This window comes from Nerophis ophidion, linkage group LG24, assembly GCF_033978795.1.
Source record: "Nerophis ophidion isolate RoL-2023_Sa linkage group LG24, RoL_Noph_v1.0, whole genome shotgun sequence".
Classification (NCBI taxonomy): Eukaryota; Metazoa; Chordata; class Actinopteri; order Syngnathiformes; family Syngnathidae; genus Nerophis; species Nerophis ophidion.
The window spans coordinates 31,447,900-31,469,414 of record NC_084634.1 but is presented as its reverse complement, the minus strand read 5'-3'; the positions used below and the strand labels follow the sequence as shown (position 1 = coordinate 31,469,414).

At 37.4% G+C, this 21,515-nt stretch overlaps 1 protein-coding gene across 2 annotated transcripts in view; it reads right to left on the bottom strand.

Annotated features, from left to right (window-relative positions):
- snx17 (sorting nexin 17) overlaps positions 1 to 21,515 on the bottom strand; it is a 69,725-nt gene that overhangs the window by 21,308 nt on the left and 26,902 nt on the right. For both annotated transcript variants that reach the window (XR_009804082.1, XM_061886056.1), the window contains exons 4-11: positions 17,182 to 17,246; positions 14,649 to 14,759; positions 13,546 to 13,636; positions 13,220 to 13,307; positions 9,605 to 9,674; positions 9,418 to 9,510; positions 5,230 to 5,433; positions 1,237 to 1,365 (exon numbers count right to left, since the gene is read on the bottom strand). Coding sequence is in view for 1 of the 2 variants with exons in the window: in XM_061886056.1 (XP_061742040.1) it covers positions 1,237 to 1,365; positions 5,230 to 5,433; positions 9,418 to 9,510; positions 9,605 to 9,674; positions 13,220 to 13,307; positions 13,546 to 13,636; positions 14,649 to 14,759; positions 17,182 to 17,246 (851 nt within the window). In the remaining variant the exon portion in view is untranslated. The remainder of the gene's footprint in view (positions 1 to 1,236; positions 1,366 to 5,229; positions 5,434 to 9,417; positions 9,511 to 9,604; positions 9,675 to 13,219; positions 13,308 to 13,545; positions 13,637 to 14,648; positions 14,760 to 17,181; positions 17,247 to 21,515) is intronic.

The following is a 21,515-nucleotide window of genomic DNA, read 5'->3' as shown; positions in this document are numbered from 1 at the left end:
ACAACAACTTAATGGAGGAGAGAATGCGCTTTTACTGCCATCAAGTGTTCACTTATCATAACTGCTGATTGGTAATGACGGAGATGGATATCTACATATATCCATATTTAAGAGTTATTTCTTTCTATAGTCATATTTGAAATAGCTAGTGTTTTCCATTTGTACTCTTTCTTTTTTATAATCTCATGTCTATGGTACACTGCAAGTTAACCTTGGCTTTAGGAATGTGAGGAGTAGCAATACTCCCTTTCTTATCTCATCCTGTGTCCAGCTAAGGAGGATAATAGACATGTGTATTTGTTCAGGTGGGTGGGGCCGAGGGACATATTGAAGAAGACAGCGCTTCTGTAGTATTGTCAGATCAACTTGGGCGATGCGATTTGAAGGTGTTGTTCATAGATTGGTCTCCCAAAGCTTTGGAATAAAATGTCAGAATACCTACTCTGTCTGGGATTCATTTAAAATCAGCTTATGTGTCATCAAAAGAACTTGGGGGTGACCAGTAGCTTAAATTTCCAGCAAGAGGAACATCTGGTCCAAACGCAACAGTAACCACACTTGAATATACTCATGCGCAAGCGATAATGCTCATTTATTGGAGAAGCAAGCGAGCTAGCATGCTGCTAACATGAGAACAAGAGTCATTAACATCTTTCCCCATTGAGAAACTTATATAAACACATTTCTGTTACACCAATTGAAATAGTTCTGCAAATTGAACCTACAAAATGTGCTCTCTTATCATAGAGTGATCGTTCTATACTCAGAGGAATGACACAGTGGTCTACGAAACCACGTTTTAATCTATACAAATTAAAGTACATAAAATAAACGTATTGAAACATTCAAAAATAATGTGGCTCTTAAGAAACCAGCGTAATATTTTTTTTTCCAAATGAAATTTGGTGACTAAGTACTTTTTCAGCACATTCAACAATTTCTTGCTAATAATAACTAATATGATATTAGTTAAAATAACTGATATGAAATGTTCACATCGCCTTCTGTGGTAATAAAACGAGTAAAACAATATTTGATTTCCAAACTATAATCTTTGTGTGCAATTATAGAAAATGCGGTTAGATTTTGTTAAAATCCTGTGCTTTTGGGGTCAAGATTGCAAAAATAATTTAAAATATTGATGATTCATAAATTCACTGTAATGTAAACAGTCACAAATTCAGACTTTGAAAGCGACAAGTCACTAAATCCACAGAATAAGAGGTCACACAGTACCTGCTGGCTGGTGATGGTGACCCAGCGCAAGCGGTCCTTGCTCATCAGGTACTCAAACGCCAGCTCCAATTTGACATCGCATTTGGACGACGTGCACGGGTTGTTGGTGCCGTTCGCTATGGGGACTTGCTGCAACGACAGATGAGGATCATTGGGTTTGGCCAACATCAACATTTGTAAAAAAAAACACATTAGCTAACTTCTTCTTACACTTGTGTGACAAACACTACTTAAAACATTGGCCATATTATCTATCATGTTTGAGCCTGGAACAGATTAGTACTACTTCCATTATTTATATACCAGGGGTGCCTAAAGTGGGGCCAATGGGACAAATCTGGCACAACAATCGATGGCCAATTAGTTACTATCTATCCAGAGCTACCTTTCCCTGTATGCCAGGGAAATTGAGGCTTTAAGCTTTTCAATCTGGCCCGCCAGACATTCCGAAACCATTTTTTTAGATCTTTAAGATGGCAACTGTAGCTGCCATTATGATGTGCAGTGAGGTTTTCAAATGACCGTAAGTCTTGAACTACACAAAGTATTTCAATGGTTGAAATCTGCGATTTTGCATGATATACGAGTTAATATGGTAATCTAATTAGTTACTATGATAATGTAAGTCACAGCAGCTCAGACCAGGCACCAAGCAGTGTGGGTGTTTAGTTTTTCCAGAGTGTTTCCAGAGCGGCCAGCCTGAAATGCGGGTGTCAGGGACAGACACAGAAGGAGATTTTTACAACAAAGTTCTAAACCTAAGTGATATATCAGATACATCTGATTGTAGGTGGGTTTTTTTTTACCCTTCACATTCATATTTAGCTGTATTTGATGCATTTTTGTTGCGTTTGGCTTGATTGTAAAATATGTGGATCGAGACGCGGCGTGACGTTCATATGTTGTCAATATTCAGTGTTTTATTGTTCATATTTAATATTGTAACTCACACATTCTTTATTTTCATGTACATTCTGGGTCTCATTCAGTAAAACACATTTTAAATTCTATTCTGTTTTTTTAAGGCGATCTGTCATAACATTTTTAGCATTCAATTCAGACATTATCGTGAGGTTTTGTATTAGTGTTCCTAAAAATTGATATACTAGCCCCCAGACACATTATTTTCTCTAAATTTGGCCTCCCAAAGCAAAATAATTACCGGCCTGCTGTACGCATATCACAATCCGTAAGGGGCCTCGATTTGCATAACTAGACGCATATGAAATTGTACTGCAAACTGACCCAAGCCTCTTCTTGTTCCGCCCAAAAAAAAATAGCACATTTTCCTCTGCATTGTTACCGTCGACAAACCGAAGGGGCTGGTATTCAAGAAGTTAGGTTTGAAAATGTATATTATACATTTGGGATTTTTGTAATAAAAAGATTAAACGGTTTTCCCAGGAAATTATTTTAATCCAAAACATGAATCAAATTTAATTCAAGTTTGAGGGAAATACATTTGGAAAAGGAATTATAGGGTCTCTGTTTACAGTGCACATGAAACATGACGAATTTGGGGTGTGCACTATCCACTTTAGGCGTCAGATGGTAGTGTAGTGTTGAATTTCTTCAAAATGTGTTTCGTGGCAATTCCGACTTTGACCACAGTGCCAGTTGCTATGTAGAGTGGCACTTTCCATCCTTTTCAGCAGACAGCATTGCAAAATGTTTAACCCCCCCCTCTTCCTCTGACAAAAGATCCACCCAAGAACAGGGTCAAATAAATCCTTTCTGTACTGTAGTATAAATATTATTGTAAACTAATTAAAAAATGTGCAAAAATGTTGTCCATCCATTTTATTTGCACTGATTACAGCAGAAATGGGCAAATTAATGCGGGGGAGGGGGGGGCATTCGGTCCATTAAGCTTTTCAATCTGGCCCGCCGGACATTCCCAGATAATTTTTTTATATGTTTAAGATGGAAACTTCAGCTGCCATTATGATGTGTAGTGATGTTTTAAAATTATCGTAAGTCTTGAACTATACAAAGTATTTCAATGGTTGGAATCTGCGCTTTTGCATGATATTAAATATTATGGTACTCTAATAAATTACTATGGTAACCTAAGTCACAGCAGCTCAGAAGAGGGACCAAGCAGTGTGGGTGGGGAGCGTTTCCACAGAGTGTCAGCCTGAAATGCGAGTGTCAGGGACAGACTCGGAAGGATATTTTTACAACAAAGTTCTAAAGTTTAGTGATATTTTTTAATCTTTGCGTTCATATGTCACTGTGTTTGTTACATTTTTGTTGCGTTTTGCTTCATTGTAAAATATGTCGATCATGAGGGGGTATGGTGATCATATGTCAATATTCAGTGTTTTATCATTCATAGTTAATATTGAAAATCCGACATTCTTTATTTTCATGTACATTGTGGGTGTCGCATTCAGCAAAAAAATAAAAATTCAAATTTTTTTTTAGCCGGTCTGTCATAACGTTTTTAGCTTTCAATCAGACATTATTGTGAGGTTTTGTATTAGTGTTCCTAAAAATTAGATATACCGTCCCACAGACATTTTTTTCCTCTAAATTTGGCACCCCCGAGTCTAAATAATTGCCCAGGTCTGGATTACAGGAACTGTATTTTTGTTTTGTTTTTTTTACATGTAGACAATTTGTGTGCCTGTGCCCCATGAACGCATTTTCACTTTGACCCTGAGAGGTAAAGGTTTTGGGCACCCCTGATTTGTACGGTTTGGAAATATTCAAATGTTGGATCTCAGAGGACACCAAGATAAGCGCATGCAGGCAAACAAGCTACAAAGACGTGTGACACTTCCAGGGGATGAAGGCTTCATTCCTCATTTACGAGAGTGACGCTTGCTTTGCCACCACACACACTCACACAACTAAAATATATTCTTGCAGATACAAATTGAGGATCAGTGATGCACTGCTGCACCAAAGTAAAAGAACGTCTTTAGAGAACAGAAAAAAAGAGGCTAATTTAAAATGAGCTGAGGAATTCACATCCCCCCCAAGATGACATGATCCGGAATGAGACAAGATGATATGCATGCAAATTACTTCACCTATTTCCACCACACTTAGGAACAGATGATTATTTAATTGTCAGTAATGCATGATTTTCTGGTCATGTTTTCCAGCTGGTTGCCTTTAATGCATGTGTCAAACTCAAGGCCCAGGGGCCAGATCTGGCCCACCAAATCATTTTGAATGGCCCGTGAAAGCTCGGAAATAATATGCATCATTGAAGTACTTTATATTTCTTTCTTTTTCTATTTTGACAGAAATAAACATGCACTGCATGCAGTTATATATATTTTAAACTTTATCCATCTAATAATGCAACAGATATTTTATCATACATTTGACAAATGTTTGGGGTAGAAACATATCTACTTAGCCTTATGATTTCAGAGCAAGTTATCCATCATATTGTAAACTGTAGACATGACAACGTAAACAGCTTGGTTTTCAGAATCCTACCATAAGAACAAAACTATGTTGCCATTTTTACATTTACAGTTATACGCTGTAAAAAAAAAAAAAAAAGCAACCATATTTTTTATGAAAAAAAAACTACCAAAAAACTGGCAGCTCATTCATGAACATTTTCCAGTAAAACAGAGTGATTGTTTTACTGTACATTTTCTGGTAAAATTCTGCCAGTTTTTGACCGCAAAATCCTCAGATTTTTTTTTTCTTACGGTGAAAGTAAATTATACATTTACTAATCTAATGGATAGGTAATCGTGTGACAATAACATGCCTTTGTTATGTTTCATTTATTTATGTTACAAGCGGCTGGCCCTGTGAGGGCAACCAAAACTGAAACCTGGTCCTCAATGAAAACAAGTTAGACACCCCTTCTCTAGTGTGTGTTTGATAAGTGATATATGGCCAGTGATTATGCTAAAGAGGGTAAATAGTGAGGATGTAAGCAACAAGCAAAGGTAGTGTGGGGAGAAAAAAAGAAGAAGACAATGACGAAGTCCAGGTGGATTATTTCACATCTCAACTTACAGAGGATGTGACTCTCCAGCAGCGCATACGCGTAACCTTGAAGCTGCCCTCCTTCATCTGCTCGTTGGGCAGCTTGACGTGAAAGTTCAGCTCGTTATTGCCCGCGCCCACGATGACCTGGCAGCCCTTCTCGGGGAAGTCCGTGATGCACGGGTCAAACTTGATGTAGCCGTAGTATTTCAGTGTCTGGCCCAGGTTGATGAACTGAGAGTGGGGGGGAGGAAAACAGACAGACAAGGTTTTTAGAACATGGCTCTGTCTAATCCCTGAAGAAATGAGGGTTGAAGCCTACCTAGTGATTGCTGAAAGGAATTTAGCAAATAAGAGTTTCCACCAAGCATCGAGCCACAGTTAAACTAAACTGCACAGTAGGGGGTGGCCGGATTTATGCAAATATCGATAGTAATGAAACCAAGGGTATAATATGGGTAGGTTTTTCCTGGCTCAAATTGAGGCAAAGGTGGTACAATCCTGACCATGCGCCAGAATTTTAACGAAAAATGTTTTTCTTGTTTTTTTAAATTTACAGTAATATGCTGTAAAAAACAGTGTAAAATATATCGTCATTTTTATTCATTTGATTGGTAGTTTGCTGTAAAATCATAAGTCAAGCAGATATTTAAGTATTCATTTTTATTTAGACATTTTTTTGGAAGGTATGATAATATACTATAATATTTGTTGCAATAATGGATACTAGTAAAGTTTAAAAGGCATGCAATTTCAATCAGTACATTTATTTTTTTCTGTTAAAAACGAAAAAAAAAACCATAACATTTAGTGAGAAAATATGAAGTACTTTATTGACACATCATTTCCAGGTGTTTGCGGGCCAGATCTCGCCCCCGGGCCTTGAGTTTGACACCTGTGGCCTAAACGCTTGCAGAAGACGATGATGGGCTCATAGCTTGTGTGGTGGGGCCACTTTTGCTTGAGACACTCGGATAATTTTGAAGTAACCTTCAAGCGCTCTGTGTGGACAAAACTGTCCACATCTCCACCATGAACTGTTAGATTTTAACTGCCTGTTACGTTAATTTTTCTGCTCTTTCACTTGGACTCTTGACTTTTTGCTTTTTAAAGTAGTGGCTGATTTTGCCTGCCATATCTGCAACGCTAAAAAACATAAATGTTACTCTGATACGGAGGAAACTTTTTAATATAAACACGACATGCTTGTACATTAATGCCTTCTTTTAGTTGACCTTGTACCAGTCAATCTGTACCATCATGAAACTCTACCTGATCTTATGCAAACTTGTAATAAATTATTCAAGCAATCCATCTATGACATCCATCCATCCATCCATTTTCTACTAATTTGGGGTTGCAATATAATTAGTCACAAAAGGTTGGAAACGAAGCTAACAATACTGGCTATGTTCACTTACCAGAGACAAAATGTTCACAGTACAGTCTGGAGTGTTCTGTAGGATTTTAGAGTTTACAGTAAACAACTGACGGGTCAGTCGCAAAAAGTTTACTGTAAAATTTACAGTGTATTTTTCAGCACATTACTGTAAATGGAAAAAACAGTACCACTGTTTTTCATGGTACAATACTGGCAGCTCAGTTGATAGTATTTTAGTGTTTTTTTTTTACTGTAAATATAAAACTGCTATTTTACAGTAAAATTCTGGCAATTTAGCTGCCGAATTTTACCGTAAAACCGACAACTGTAGATTTTACTGTGTAATGTTGTGAATAGCAACATTTTATGGTCAAAAAACAGTGGTACTCTTTTTTCATGTACAGTAAAATGCTGTAAAACCACAGTAAATTTCATACAGTCGCTGTAAAATATATTTATAAAATTTGAGAATTTGATGAATAACTTGCTTTGAAATCAAAAGTCAAGCAGATAAAAAGTGCTTATTTCTTGTTTAACAAAAACTGTGTTTGAATGTATGATCATATACCGTATTTCCTTGAATTGCTGCAGGGAATATAGTATGCGCCTGCCTTGAATTACTGCCGGGTCAAACTCGCTTCGCAAAATAATTAGCGCATGCTTAGTATTACCGCCTGGTCAAATTCGTGACACTTCCCCTGTCATCATTTTCAAAATGGAAGAGGCTGATTTCAATACCGGTAATTTGAGATTGCATGAATGGAAGAAGATTAAGAGCTATTTAGTAGGATTTAAGGTCCAAGCTTACATCACACTCAAATTTTTACTGCATACCTTTGGTAAGTGCCAGAGTGAGAAGAGGTTTTAAAATAATTAGCGCATGCTTACTTTTACCGCATGCCTTTGGTAAGCGCAGGAGTGAGAAGAGGTTTTAAATTAATTAGCGCCCCGGCGGCAATTCAAGGAAATACGATATTTGTTACATTATAATATTTATGTTTTAAAACTATGCGATTGCATTGACTTCATGTATATTTTCTGTCAAAATGTAAAAAACTAATACATTTAGTAGGAAAATATAAAGTACTTTAATGACGCATATTACTTTCAGGCTTTCGAGGGCCGGATAAAATGATGTGGCAGACCAGATCTGGCTTCCGGGCCTTGAGTTTGACACCTGTGGTGTAGATGGAGCTGGGTGTGACCACGCGTGTGCGTAAAAAGCGCTTGAGCAATTTAAAAAAAAACATGATGTAACTTCCTCCTTGTTAGTGTGTAGTAAAAGACAATATACACTTCATTGCACATGCAGTATATCACCATATCCATGATTAAATGTTTAATTCCACAAGAGTTTTGCAGCAGCACACGCAGCTCTGCCTGCTTCAGGCACTTAAGCATTCAAGGAGCTTCCTTGGCTGCTTAAAGTGTGCGCTGATTGGATTAATAATGTACACTTCATAGCACAAATGCAGTAGTGCATCATTGATCTTTTAATTAGCAACACCACGTTGCCAACTAGAGGCAATTCCTGAAGGAATTGCGTGTGAATGCTCCAATGCTCAAGTTGAACTGAAATGCTGACAGAATGTAGAATGAATGTAAGAATAGTTTGAATGGTGAAGAGTTAGAATTTCCAGGAAAACCGGAATTTGGTTTGGAACTTCGGAAAGGGTTAGTTTGAATGTCCAGAATGAGTTGAAAGTGTTGAAGGCGGAATGGTTTGAATCGGTTGAAAAATTTAGGAATTGTGGAAGTTTGAAAAATGGACAATTCATTTTGAATGGGAGAAAAAAAAAAAAAAAAGATTTATGGGAAATCCAGGAATTTTTCTTTTTAAATTGGTGAAGTAAAGCACACAATTCCCAAACAGGCTCAATATTTTCAAGTTGGAACAGTTGGAATTAGATGAAAAATGTGGAAGTTGTGGAACGTTGAAGAATGTCCCGTTGATTTCAATGGGAATTTCAAAAACATTTGGGAAATTTCGCGAAAGCAGGAATTTTTTGGAAAACGGTAAAAAAAAATTGAATGCTCTGAATGAGTTGAAATGGTTGGTGTTGAAATTTTTCATATCGGTCGAGAAATGTTGAAGTAGTAACACGTTCAATAGAGAAATGGTATTATGGAATTCTTTGAAAACCGGGACTTTTTCCAGTTAAAAAAACTACTTAGTTTTTTTGTCCTGATTAAGAGGAATGTTTTGACGGTGGAAAGGTTGCAATGCGTTGAAAAATGTGGAAGAAGTATCCGCCAGAAAAAAAGAGTGGAAATAAGGACTTGGAAAAATCATAGTTTGAATTTCCAGAATGGTGGAATGTGTTGAAGTTGAAATGGTTTGAATAGATTGAAACATTTGGAAATGGTGAATGTTTGAAAAATGGCCAATTCATTAAATGGGAAAAATTTCCTGGAAATCTGGGAATTTGTTAAGGGAAAGCCCGCGATTCTCAAATAGGATGAACAGTTTGAAGTTGGAGCAGTTTGAATCGGATGAAAAATGTGGAAGGTAGAGTGTGCCAAAATCTGGAGAAGAAGAGAGAAAGAAGAAGTAGAAGAATAAATAGATGAATTCTGGTGTAGAAAACCATATTTGTGAATGTTTTGGAGCATTCACACATTTAAACATTTTATAATTCCATGATGGGTGGGTTTCATCAGCCCAGGCGAGCTTGAAAAAAAATAGATTCATAATGTTCCCAGTGAGAGAAGAAAAGACACTGTAATGACTATAATATTTATTTTGCGGGCCCTACAAAATGATGTGTCCCTGGGCCTTGAGTTTGACACCTATGCCATACACTAGTTGTGACATAAGAAATGCAACAAATTCTTACTTCTTTCTTGGAGCCTTTCTCCTGCAGTGACTTGAGCTGCCTGTGCTGGTCTTTGTTGACGAGTATCCAGCCTCGCTCGATGTCTGATACGGTCTATTTGGACCCCCCGACAAAAAAACACAAATTTACTCATCTGAACCGTCTCATAGTCAGAAATAGCTATTGGAAAAAGTTGCTCGTGACCTACCTGTGCGTAAAGCAGGTTGAGGCCTACTCTGTTGTCCAGGACGTCACCATCGTACACCAAGTCCCAGTAGCTGCAAAGAGACGTGTAACCTTTGAAACTGTGGTTGAATGTTTTTTTCTGGGTTTGTTTTAAACTACACGCCTGCTGCTGACATATTTCCTAACTTTGTAGCGGCGCCTAGGCCACAAAGAAGCTCTCTCTGGCTCCCGTACACTGGGGGTCTGTTAGTCTTCCACCTTCCACTTTGCCGGATTCGCATTCCATCTTCCCCCGCTATCCCACATCCACCGTGAAAGTAGGTCAGCAGGACTTTAGAGCTCCCTTGACGCATGCACATTTCCAGAGCACCTCGGTGGAGGCAGGATGGCGGAAAACACGAGAAGAGGGAAAACTGTTCGGCTAGTTAACATTAGCATCAAAAAAGTAAATATTCTTTCAGAGAGTTTTATATATTGTCTGTCATTATCCTATTAGTGTCCTGCTTCTGACAGCCATATAATTATCATTATCTCAACCCAGGGACATAGCACCAAATTCTGAGCCCCCATACACAAGACACATGAAGGGCCCACTTTAAACCAAGGGTCGGCAACCCACAATGTTGAAAGAACAAAAAACACAAAAAACTAAATCTGTCTGGAGCCACCAAAAATTTAAGTCTTGTCAAACTCTATAATTAAGGCAACACATAATGCAAGTGTCTATATTAGCCTACTATCAAAATGACTATGTGTCTGTCGCAGGCTAACGTAAATCTTTGACATAAATGCTGAAAATTTAAATGTATTCTACACATTTTTACAACATCGGAAACATTAATAAAACAGAATTCTCAGAGGGTGAGATAACTCCTGGTAATTTCTCGGCATAGAATTGCCAAAAGGTATAGATGTGTGCATCTAAGTAAAAGGAAATGACAGGCTGTCTTCTCCTCATGGATTTAGTACAATGTTTGCAAGCTGGGTAACATTTGTGGTGGTCTATAAAAGCACACAAACAATTATCTGAAAAGCAGCCAATATTACATGCAGATAATGAGTCATGAAACATGAAAATATAAATTAAAGGAAAATAAAAGACCTCAAATATACCTACAAATGAGGCATAATGGTGCAATATGTACACACAGCTAGCCTAAATAGCATTTTAGCACCGATTACCAAATATGCCTGATTAGTACTCCACACAAGTCAATAACATCAACAAAGCGCACCTTTTTGCACAGCATAAAAAGTTTGGTGGAAAAAATGAGACAAAGAAAGAGAGGCATTAAACACATCTTTCTGTGGCAGCGTAGGAGAAAGTTGTACGTGAAAACAAACTGCAGTGAGTTCAAGGACCACTGATATTAGAAGAACAAAACAGTGCTTACCAAATACTTTCATAAGTGAAGCATGTTTAATATAAACAGTGGGGATTTCTAACAATTCGGAAGGTTTGTGTCATGTTTGTCTTTGAGAAACCATGTTAAAACAAAAAAATGTATTTTTTCCCTCATCTTTTTCCATTTTCATACATTTTTTAAAAAGCTCCAGGGAGCCAGTAGGGCAGCGCTAAAGAGCCGCATGTGGCTCGAGAGCTGTGGGTTGACGATTTTTGCCCTAAACCCAACGTCACTGCCCCATACACACAAACGTGATATATTTACCTGCACTATAAAATTAATTATTGCAAGAACTTGGTTGAAATCAGCTTTACTAGTTTTGGGTTTTGTATATTTCCTACACTATATTAATTGTAAGTGGGGATAATAATCCATTTTTAGATGCATAGCAATTCGGACATTGGCGATTCTAAAATTGATCATGGTAGTAATCGTCAATCGATTATTTATTTACTGTAAATAAAGTAATGTAAATTTGGCTGACTGCAACAAGCCACCTCACCAAAAGATCCGATCAACTCCTTTATTTTTGGACACGTATGTTCCAGCTTTGCAGATATATTCATTCATTTAATAAATGCAATGGGAATTAATTCAACTGTTTCTTAATACAAATGCACTGTACTTAAGTTGCAAGTCATGAATGCTTATGTTGCAAAACAAAATGAAATGTAAAACTGCATCAATAATCAATTTTTTAATGGAATCCTACGTCCTGAATTGTATTCCTAATCAAATAGTGAGATGTTCAAAGATTCCCACAGTCAGTCTGTATTTGATGACAATAATCACACAGCCCTATGTCATGTACCCCTATTAATTTCAATGAGCTATTTAGATATTTATGTCACAACCTCAGTCTAGTAACCATATGTTCCTCTTTCTTAGTTCTATTATCTCCTCTTATTACTCATACACTCCTCTGGACTTTAAAATAATGCTTCGCTTTTCTTTCGTTATTTAAAGTATCCTGCCATTTTTTTATTTGACTTTACCACACATATACCAAACTTCCAGCTGTATTCATTCTAAAGATTTCCTAAACTATTTTATATATTGAATCCCGTCTTGCTTCTGAAGCTATATTGTTTTATGGTGATTAAATGCACAGCTGTAGTCTGAGCACACAACTTCACTTACTTTATTTTCCTCTGTCCAATTAACTGCAGTGTAAATTGCTATTAATTCTCCTGTAAAAACGGATAAAGTGTCTGTGTCACTAATTATTTTATTTAAAACTATGTTTCTTGTGAAATAACTGCTGAAGCTCGTACTTTATGCTTCTGATTGGTTTATATTGTGTGGTGTCTGTCATGATTGGTCAGCTCAATCAGTCACAACAAGCCGTGAGGGCCAAAATGTATCATTAAAAAAAACAAAGAGTAGTGGATGGGCAAATAAATATATGTGTGAGAAATGTCAATTCTGGCGTGTGAAAGGGTTAAATTGCCCGACGGTCACCCTCAAAGCGCGAGGCTTGGCAGCACTGATCTAGTGTAGTTTTAAAGTAGTCGAGACATGGACAATCTGCTCCATGTACCTTGCAGCTTAAAAAAAACAAAACGTAATTACTATACCATTGTATTTAATGTTAGCATTTAAGATTATTTGTAATTAGCGCGCGAGTCAGCTCGACATTAGCATGCTAGTTGTCTGCTCGCGACTAGCACGCCAGTCGTCAGCTAGCAATTACAGCCCTAATTGGATAATAGCGACACTATACTGCATAATTTTAATATCTTAGTATTGCACAATAACAAGGTACCATTGAAATCCGTTTAATTTAATACCCAATATTATACAAGATGCATATGGGGGTCGCCGCTCTCCCTGTCCATCAGTCTGGGGATCCTTGGTCTGGAGAATGTTGAAGACCCCTGACTTACATATTTAAATGACAAAAAGAACATCTTTAAACTTTACAAAAACCCAGGGCCCCCCTGTCATTGGGTTCCCTGTGTTACATGGCCACTATCCCTTTCACTTCAACGCCCTGGTCTCAACCCAATTATTGTTTTAAATAATCTGAGCAGGCTAGGACTCAAACTGAAATAATGGCAGTTTAATTTATTAAATAAATATCAGGTAGCAAATGTCATTTATTGGATTTAATTGACAAGAACTGAAATATGTGACCCCCCCACAGCAGGACTGAAATAGATATATGCCCCACAGGTCTTTTGTGCAAAAATGAGAAGAAACAAAAAAAACTGAAGCACGATGGTCTGTACCTTTTCCGTAAGAGTATGTGGAAGTCAGAGCTGCGTAGGCTGGTAATGGACACATAAGGCAGCTCAAATTCCTGAAGCTTCCGTACAACTGAGAAAAAGAAGAAAGGAAATAGGAAACATAGTATTTTTTTCTTTTACTATCAGTCTTATCTATTCCAATGTTTATTTAGACTTCTGTGCATCGGCCAGGCCAACCTGATAAAGTTTAGTTTATACTTCCTGAGTGTACAGAACATTCAGTTCATGGAATGTCTGATTGTTTCAGTCACTGGTTAACAATAAACTAAGGCAGTGATTCTGTACTGGTGTGTTGTTGTTTAACGTACATGTGAGTCCTCCTTCTTCTCCCTCACGGACAAGAAAGAGACTGAAGTAGCCCACCAGTTCTTCTGGGAGATCCAGTTTGCTTGCGACAACCTTCAAAAACACAAGTTCAATTAATTCAGAGACGAACATGTTGAGTGACCGCTAACTATTGTTGCCACGGTTACCTTGAAAAATCAATCTAACTACTGATTAGTTCTTTAAAAAGTAACAGGTACTTTACTGATTACTATATTTCACAAGTAAATAAGTTAGATTGCAAGTTACTTTATTAAATTGTAAGATGATTGGTCATGATTAGGTATTTTGATGTATTTTTAAGCCCAGAAAAATGAAATAAAAATGTTTGAAATACAGAACAGGCCAAAAGTTTGGACACACCTTCTCATTTCAATGTGTTTTCTTTATTTTCATGACTATTTAATTTACATTGTAGATTGTCTCTGAAGGCATCAGAACTATGAATGAACACGTGAGTTATGTACTTAACAAAAGGTGAAATAACTAAAAACATGTTTTATAATGTAGTTTCTTCAAAATAGCCATCCATTGCTATGATTACTGTTTTGCACACTCTTGGCATTCTCTCGAAAAGCTTCAAGAGGTGGTCACCTGAAAGGGTTTTCACTTCAAAATGTGATTGAAGCTCATCGAGAGAATGCCAAGAGTGTTTCACCTTTTTTGTTAACTTCACGTGTGTTCATTCATAGTTTTGATGCCTTCAGAGACAATCTACAATGTAAATAGTCAGGAAAATAAAGAAACGCATTGAAGGCATGTCCAAACTTTTGGCCAGTACTGTAGAAGGCAACTATATTCATCGTTTTAACAGATGTTTAGGGGCTTTTAGAAATGTCGCCACAGAAGGCAGGAGAGTCTGCTCCCCACTTTACAAAATGTGACAGTTGGTGTATCAATGCAAGAAAAGCAATAAGAAAGCAAATGTATATTTTTGCTAAAGAAATAAAAAAAAAAACAATAATGCAGTGACTTGGATGAGTAACTTGAATGGGATGACTGGTTTGAAAATAGTAACGAGTTAGATTACTCGTTGCTGAGAAACGTGGCCATATTTAGCCGTCACGGGTTGACACAAAGTGCTTACATCCAGGACGTCCTCGGTCTGATCGGAGCTGAGAATGTTGACCGTGACCTTCTGGCCGTTGGAGAGGCAGATGTCCAGGGCCACCTCTTCCGTGGGGATCTGCTGTGTCTCCTAAGAAGCCACAGACACACGCACACACACAGTCATGCTCAAAGTCAGAATATGGAAAACCATTTTGGGAACTTACTAGCTCATCTCAATTAATTTGAATATTTCTTTAAAGCAAATTCATTTCAATAGGTCAATAAAAAATAAAGTATTTTACTTCATACGGCTGCACACTAATATCTGCAATACTTTCATCACTTTGATAATTATGAGTTATAGCAAAAAAAAAAAAAAAAAATTGAGAATTTAACAAAAAATTGTCAAACAGCAATATTGTAAATGACTGAGTAACACTAATAAAACATTGAAATGTCTGTCAAAAATTAAATACATTTTGCAACATATTCAAAATCGAGATACAGTATATGTTCATGTATATATACACCCCGTATAGCAGTTTAGCTTTTTATTTACTCAACTGCACAGAATACTTGGCATTTATTAGGAGTAAAGTCAAGTCGATGTCACATTTGTGCAAGCAGTGTGCGCTGTGGTGATGAAGAGGCGGCTCCTCTTATTTTTAGAATTAACATTGCGAAACATCTGGTGGGACATGTCTACAGCACAGGGCCAAACTCTAGGCCTGGGGTTTAGCTCTGGCCCGCGACATCATTTTATTTGGCCCGCAAAGACCTGGAAATGATGTGTCAATAAAGTACCTAATATTTTCTCACTAAATGTAATGGATTTTTTTTCATGTTGACATAAAAAAATATGTACTGCTTAAAAATGCGTACCTTTTAGACTTTAATAGAATCCATTATTCCAACAAATATTACAATGTATTACCATACTTTCCAAACATGTTTTTACAGCAAACTACCTAATCAAATTGATAAGAAAAATACAATAAATGTTGCGGTTTACAGCATATTACTGTAAATTTAAAAAAACTACTACTGTTTTTGCGTTAAAATTTTGTTGACTGAGCTGCCAGTTTTTGACTATAAAATCTACGGTTGATTTTAACGGTGTAAAGCTTTCAATGTGCCTGTGCTGGTGTGCTGCGAGACATACAAGTTCTGTGACCAGGTGCAGACTGACTCCTTCGTGTCCAATGAACTCTGTAAGACTGTACATTTGTTTTTACGGTAGAAAAACTGGCAGCTAAGTTGCCAGAATAAAAACATAAATTTTACTGTTTTTCCATTGTAAATGTAAATTTAACACAAAAATTCTGGCAATTAAGCTGCCAGCTTTTTCCGTAGCCCCCCCTCCCCTTCCAAAAAAAAACAAAAAACAGTCGTACTGTTTTTCCATTTACCGTAAAGTGTTGTAAAAAATACACACTATTTTACAGTAGAATTTTGTAAATGTAAAGTTGTTACTGTAAATTTGACAGTACACTTAAAATAATTTATATAATTAATAATGAAATCCAGAGGCAAATTCATACATTATTCGCTGTTACAAGCGGCCCTCTGATGGCAGACATAACTGCCATGTGGCCCTCAATGATAACCAGTTTGACATCCCTGTGCTAGGCCGTTTTTATGCATGCATTCACTTTGCTGTGTTTGGGTTTTTAGTCCTCTCTATGTGCAACAATCGATCCATTTGGTTTTATTTCTTCTTTTTTAAAATTTTAATTCTTTTTAGATCCCACTGTGGTCAGACTACAGCTACAAGGTCAGCCTCTTCTCACACCTTCACCACCTTCAATTTTTTTTACGGTAGAAAAACTGGCAGCTAGGTTGCTAGAATAAAATAAAATCTCTTTTTGTTTTTCCATTAACAATATAATGTTGTAAAAACCAATGTAAATTTAACACAAAAATTCTGGTAAAATTTTTGTAAACTCTACCCCCCAAAAAGTGTGGCACGGTTTTTCTATTTACTGTAAAATGTTGTAAAAAACACTACATTTTACAGTAAAACTTTTTAAATGTAAAGTTGTCACTGTAAAATCGACAGTCTTCTTAAAAAAAATATATTTAATTAATAATGAAATCCAGAGGCAAATTTATACATTATTCACTGTTACAAGCGGCCATCTGATGGCAGCCATAACTGCCATGTGGCCCTCAATGAAAACAGTTTGACATCCCTGCTCTACAGCCATACATTACTAATAGGGCTGTCAAAATTAACACATTAATGCAGATTAATTGATCAATGATTCCTTATTATTGTTATTCTGATTATTAAAAATGTATCCACAGCAATCTTTTGATTAATCAGATTTGATCATTTGACAGCATTAATCACTAGTAATAAAAGGTTGCACATCTAAACTAAAATTGAATAACACCGAGGCAAGGGGTGAGGGTTGAAAACTGATTAATCTTCACCAAGGTCACTGGATTTACTAGCCTGCCTGGCAACCAAGACCACAGCTTGAAGGATGACAACACAACCTGAGCCATATTCCGAATTCATGCATATATTATCCACTTGCATACTGTCTTTCAAACAAGGTACTGACCTGCTGTGCTTTTCTTAGGAAGCTGTTGAACAACTCGCTGGCTCCAAGCAGTGGATCTTGGCGTACTGCGCAAAGAAGGAAACAATGAGTCAAGCAGTACCTGCATGTGAAAACTTCTCTCCGTGGAGAAGTTAATCGTGTCCTTTGGCGTGCGTTTAATAAACACGTACGTGATTACTGGCGAATGTTTGATTATGATGACGCCAAGCTTTTGCACCTCCACTGTGTTTAATTTTTCCACACAGTACCAAGACCAAGACTGCTCGTTGCCAAAAACAGCTCGTGTTTGTACGTAATGTGCTAGAAACAACGCCTCCTTGTTCTGCCGTGGCGGCCGGTGCTGAGAGGATTAAAACAGACCTTTGCCGTCCGAGGTGCTACTTTCCGCAAATTTGTTTGCGTAGCAGGATTAGCATAAGGTTTGGGGTAATAGGATTAAAAAGAAAGACATGAAAGTCCGCTTTTTTAGGTGCTGGAGAGTGATGTAAAACCTGGATTTTTTTTCCAAAGCTGCATTAAGTTTGTTAGAAATGTCTTTAAATGTGTTTGGTGTGGACAAAATACCAAAACACATCTGTTAGGACAGTGGATGGACACACATTTTATCATAATTGAAAATCATCTGTTTCAATGTCGGGATGCATTATTTAAACGACATGGATTTGGCATGGATGATAGAGCTTTTAATATCGTTATATTGTGATGCATGTTGATAACTAGGGATGTAACGGTATTGTAAATACCGCAATATTGCGATTTGAAGGCCCTCACAATATTGCCGTAGCGCAGGGGTCTCAGACACGAGACGTTATTTTGCGGCCCCCACCTTAATATGAAAGTTTAATGTTAGTGCGGCCCGCAAGTTTTGTATGGATGGCGCGTGACAGCGTTGTGTGCGGAGCTGAAGGAATCTACCAATCACGTAGATTGGTAGATCTACCTTCACTTGCAAGCAGAGAACCCCCCCGAACCTCCCTTTTCTCCAGACAGAGACGATTTTTGTTATTTGGGTCCAAAATGGCTCTTTCAACTTTCTGGATTGCCTAACCCCTGCGTTAGTTGAAAAGCGACAAATGAGTGAAAGCGACAGAGACGTTGCCATGGAGACGAGGGTTTTCTAATGTGCCTGGCTGCAGTCGCACCGCTACACCTGTCCGTCAGTAATAACAGTCCCCTATAACATGGACCAATTCAAATCGTTGTTTTTTTTATTATTTAATTTGCATTGCCTCTTGTTTCTTAATCCTCATTTTGGTCATTTATATTTTGATTTTTTTTTTGTGTTAAAAATAAACAGACATTTTAAAATATTTTTTTAACTATCTTTTCTTACAGCCCAGTCTCACCTAGACTTTGCATCCAGTGGCCCCCAGGTTAATTAAGTTTGAGACCACTGCCGTAGCTTGTGAAACAAAAACTTGATGTGTCGTTTTTTTCAGGTCTATTCTCCTGAAATAATAAACTACCGTATTTTTTGGACTGTAAGGCACACCTAAAATCCTTTCATTTTCTCAAAACTCGGCAGTGCACCTTATATCCCGGTTGAGTAGATAGCAGTCACACATAAGAGATACATGTAGACTGCAATATGATGGCAGTCACACATAAGAGATATGTGTAGACTGCAATATGACTCAAGTAAACAACACCAACATTGTATATGTTCCATTGAAAATATAGAACCTTACACATGGCGCTAAAAAACAATCAAAATGTTTTAGTATGACTTTGGTAAGCTATTTAGCAGCACTGCTTGATTGATTGTACTGTGCTTCAACATACCAGTATTATTATGGTGTGTGTATAAGGTAATACATTATCTGCCATTTTGTTTCGCAATATTATACAAAAGCAACTGTTGTTAACTTCTCGTACCTGCTGATCTGTATATGTATAAGTCCTGACAATTTGCGCAAATCCGTCTTTGTAGTCCGTGACCACAAAGTAGTCTAAATTTCTTCTTTTTCTCAGTTTTCTTGTTATGGGACATTCATCCTCTGCTGTGGCCATTTCTAATATAAAGTTGTGTAGATTTATAACTTATGTCTGTCAAGAAACTCGCCTCGAAAGCGCTAAAACATACTTGTGTAGTGAGTTTACATTATTCACCCAAGGAATTTTAATTATTCAAGAATTCCGGCCGGACAGTTTTTCACGGGACACATTTCTGGCGTTGTTGCACTAGTGAGCCACAGATGAGGAGATGCTGCTCTGTTATTGATTGAAGTAAAGTCTGAATGTCATTAAAACAGTTAGCTCCATCTTTTGACACTTATTCCACTCCCGTCCTTGCACGCTACACTGCTACAACAAAGACGACGGAGAAAAGACGCTGCTGAAAGTGAGCCACGTAAATAAGACCACCCAAAAACGTTGCATGCTGAAGCGACTGATCAGAAAGCGATTGATCAGAAAGCGACTTAAAGATGATCTGTAAAACAACATTTATGCAACATTTTGACCAAAGAACCAACATTACATGTTATGTAGACCACAAGGGAGTGTTTCTTTTCAGAAAAAAAGATAATTATAATAATAATGGTAATAATTTGTCCTATAACCCGGTGCGCCTTTTGTATGAAAAAAGACCTGAATAGACCCGCTCATGAGCAGTGTGCCTTATAATCCGGTGCGACCTATGGTTCGGAAAATACAGTATTTCTCCCATAATACTTATGCGGAAAGCGGCACCTGTAAAGTGGGGGCGTGGAACGCCTTAAAGGGGAGAAAAGGAAGGAAACATGCTGGAAAAGTGTGTCCATAGTAGATAAGAGGAACTGTTGTTTTTTTAACGGACATTTCCTAAACATTTCATCAAAATCCATCCATAACTTTTTGAGTTATATTGCTAACAAAAAAAACAAACCTTGGCAAAAACATAACCTCTTAGGTGATGGTCTGTCGGAGTGCGGACTTTGCAGTGTGGCCAATATAAACTTTTACTAACTGTAGAAGTAGTGATTTAAAGGGATTTTGTCATGATTTTTTCCCTACATTTAAAACTTTTCCTTGTGGTCTGCATGTAATGGTGGATTTTTGGTCAACATTTTGGACGGATTATGTTTTACAGACCATCTTCAAACCGCTTCCTGACTGTCGCTTCAGGATGCGCCGTTTGGTGGGCGGTCTTATTTATGAGCTTACAATGGCGGACTCACGCAAAGCTCTTCGGGTAAAATTTTACCATATATGGCGATATCCGCTAACGTCACAAGTTGTGCTCGTTAGGAGGAAATATGAAGGAAGGCAAGATTGTTTCATGAATATCGCCGCCATCTCTCCATAGTTTGATTTAACATTTTTGGGACTTATGCCGATTCCAAATTCACAAACACAGGTACCAAAAGGTCAGAAAAGTTAGAGTTGCATAATACAGCTTTTTCGGAAAACATACTGACATTTCTTTTAGCCATACAAGTGTAAAAATAAATTAACTGCTGTTAAAAACGTGATGCAATGGTCACTTTAATACATTTCATTTATATTTGTTTGTATTTATTTATTTGAAGGACAATGTGCAGTTACATTCAGAAGATGTCTGCAACAGATTTAGCACCATGCTAATTTCCATCCGTAGTCCTTTTATGGTGCACCCAACATTCACAATAAAATTACACAGGATTGAAAATTCACAACAATATTGAAATCACATAATGATAAACAATTTAAAATACAAGTACAATACATAGAGGGTATGTGAGTTACAAATCAGTGGTTGGTCAAGTTACAGTATTTTATCAGCTTCATTTAAAGTGCAGAAGTATATAAAGTGCAGCAGTTTTTATCAAAGTCCACAAACAGTGCAGTAGCCATCAGATACTCTAAGGGTATCGTTCAATAACCATATACCTCATTGATATTGCATACATAAAAAAGTGTGCGATGTTACAAGATTTGAATGGTACTCTGGTGGTCGTTAGACAGCTCCCGCCAGGGTAATATCTGATGGTCAACTACCTGCCTGGTATTGCTAATCTGAGCAGGACTGGTAGTCTAAAAGCCAGTCCCCCGCTGCCTGTGAGAAGCTGTGAAAACTACAGTTCTTTAGATTTTGGAACATTACAGTCACCCCTGAATACAGACCTTGAAGGGGAACATTATCACCAGACCTATGTAAGCGTCAATATATACCTTGATGTTGCAGAAAAAAGACCATGTATTTTTTTTAACCGATTTCCGAACTCTAAATGGGTGAATTTTGGCGAATTAAACACCTTTCTGTTTATCGGTCTTGTAGCGATGACGTCAGAACGTGACGTCACCGAGGTAATACAGCCGCCATTTTCACATTACAAACACGGGGTCTCAGCTCTGTTATTTTCTGTTTTTTGGAA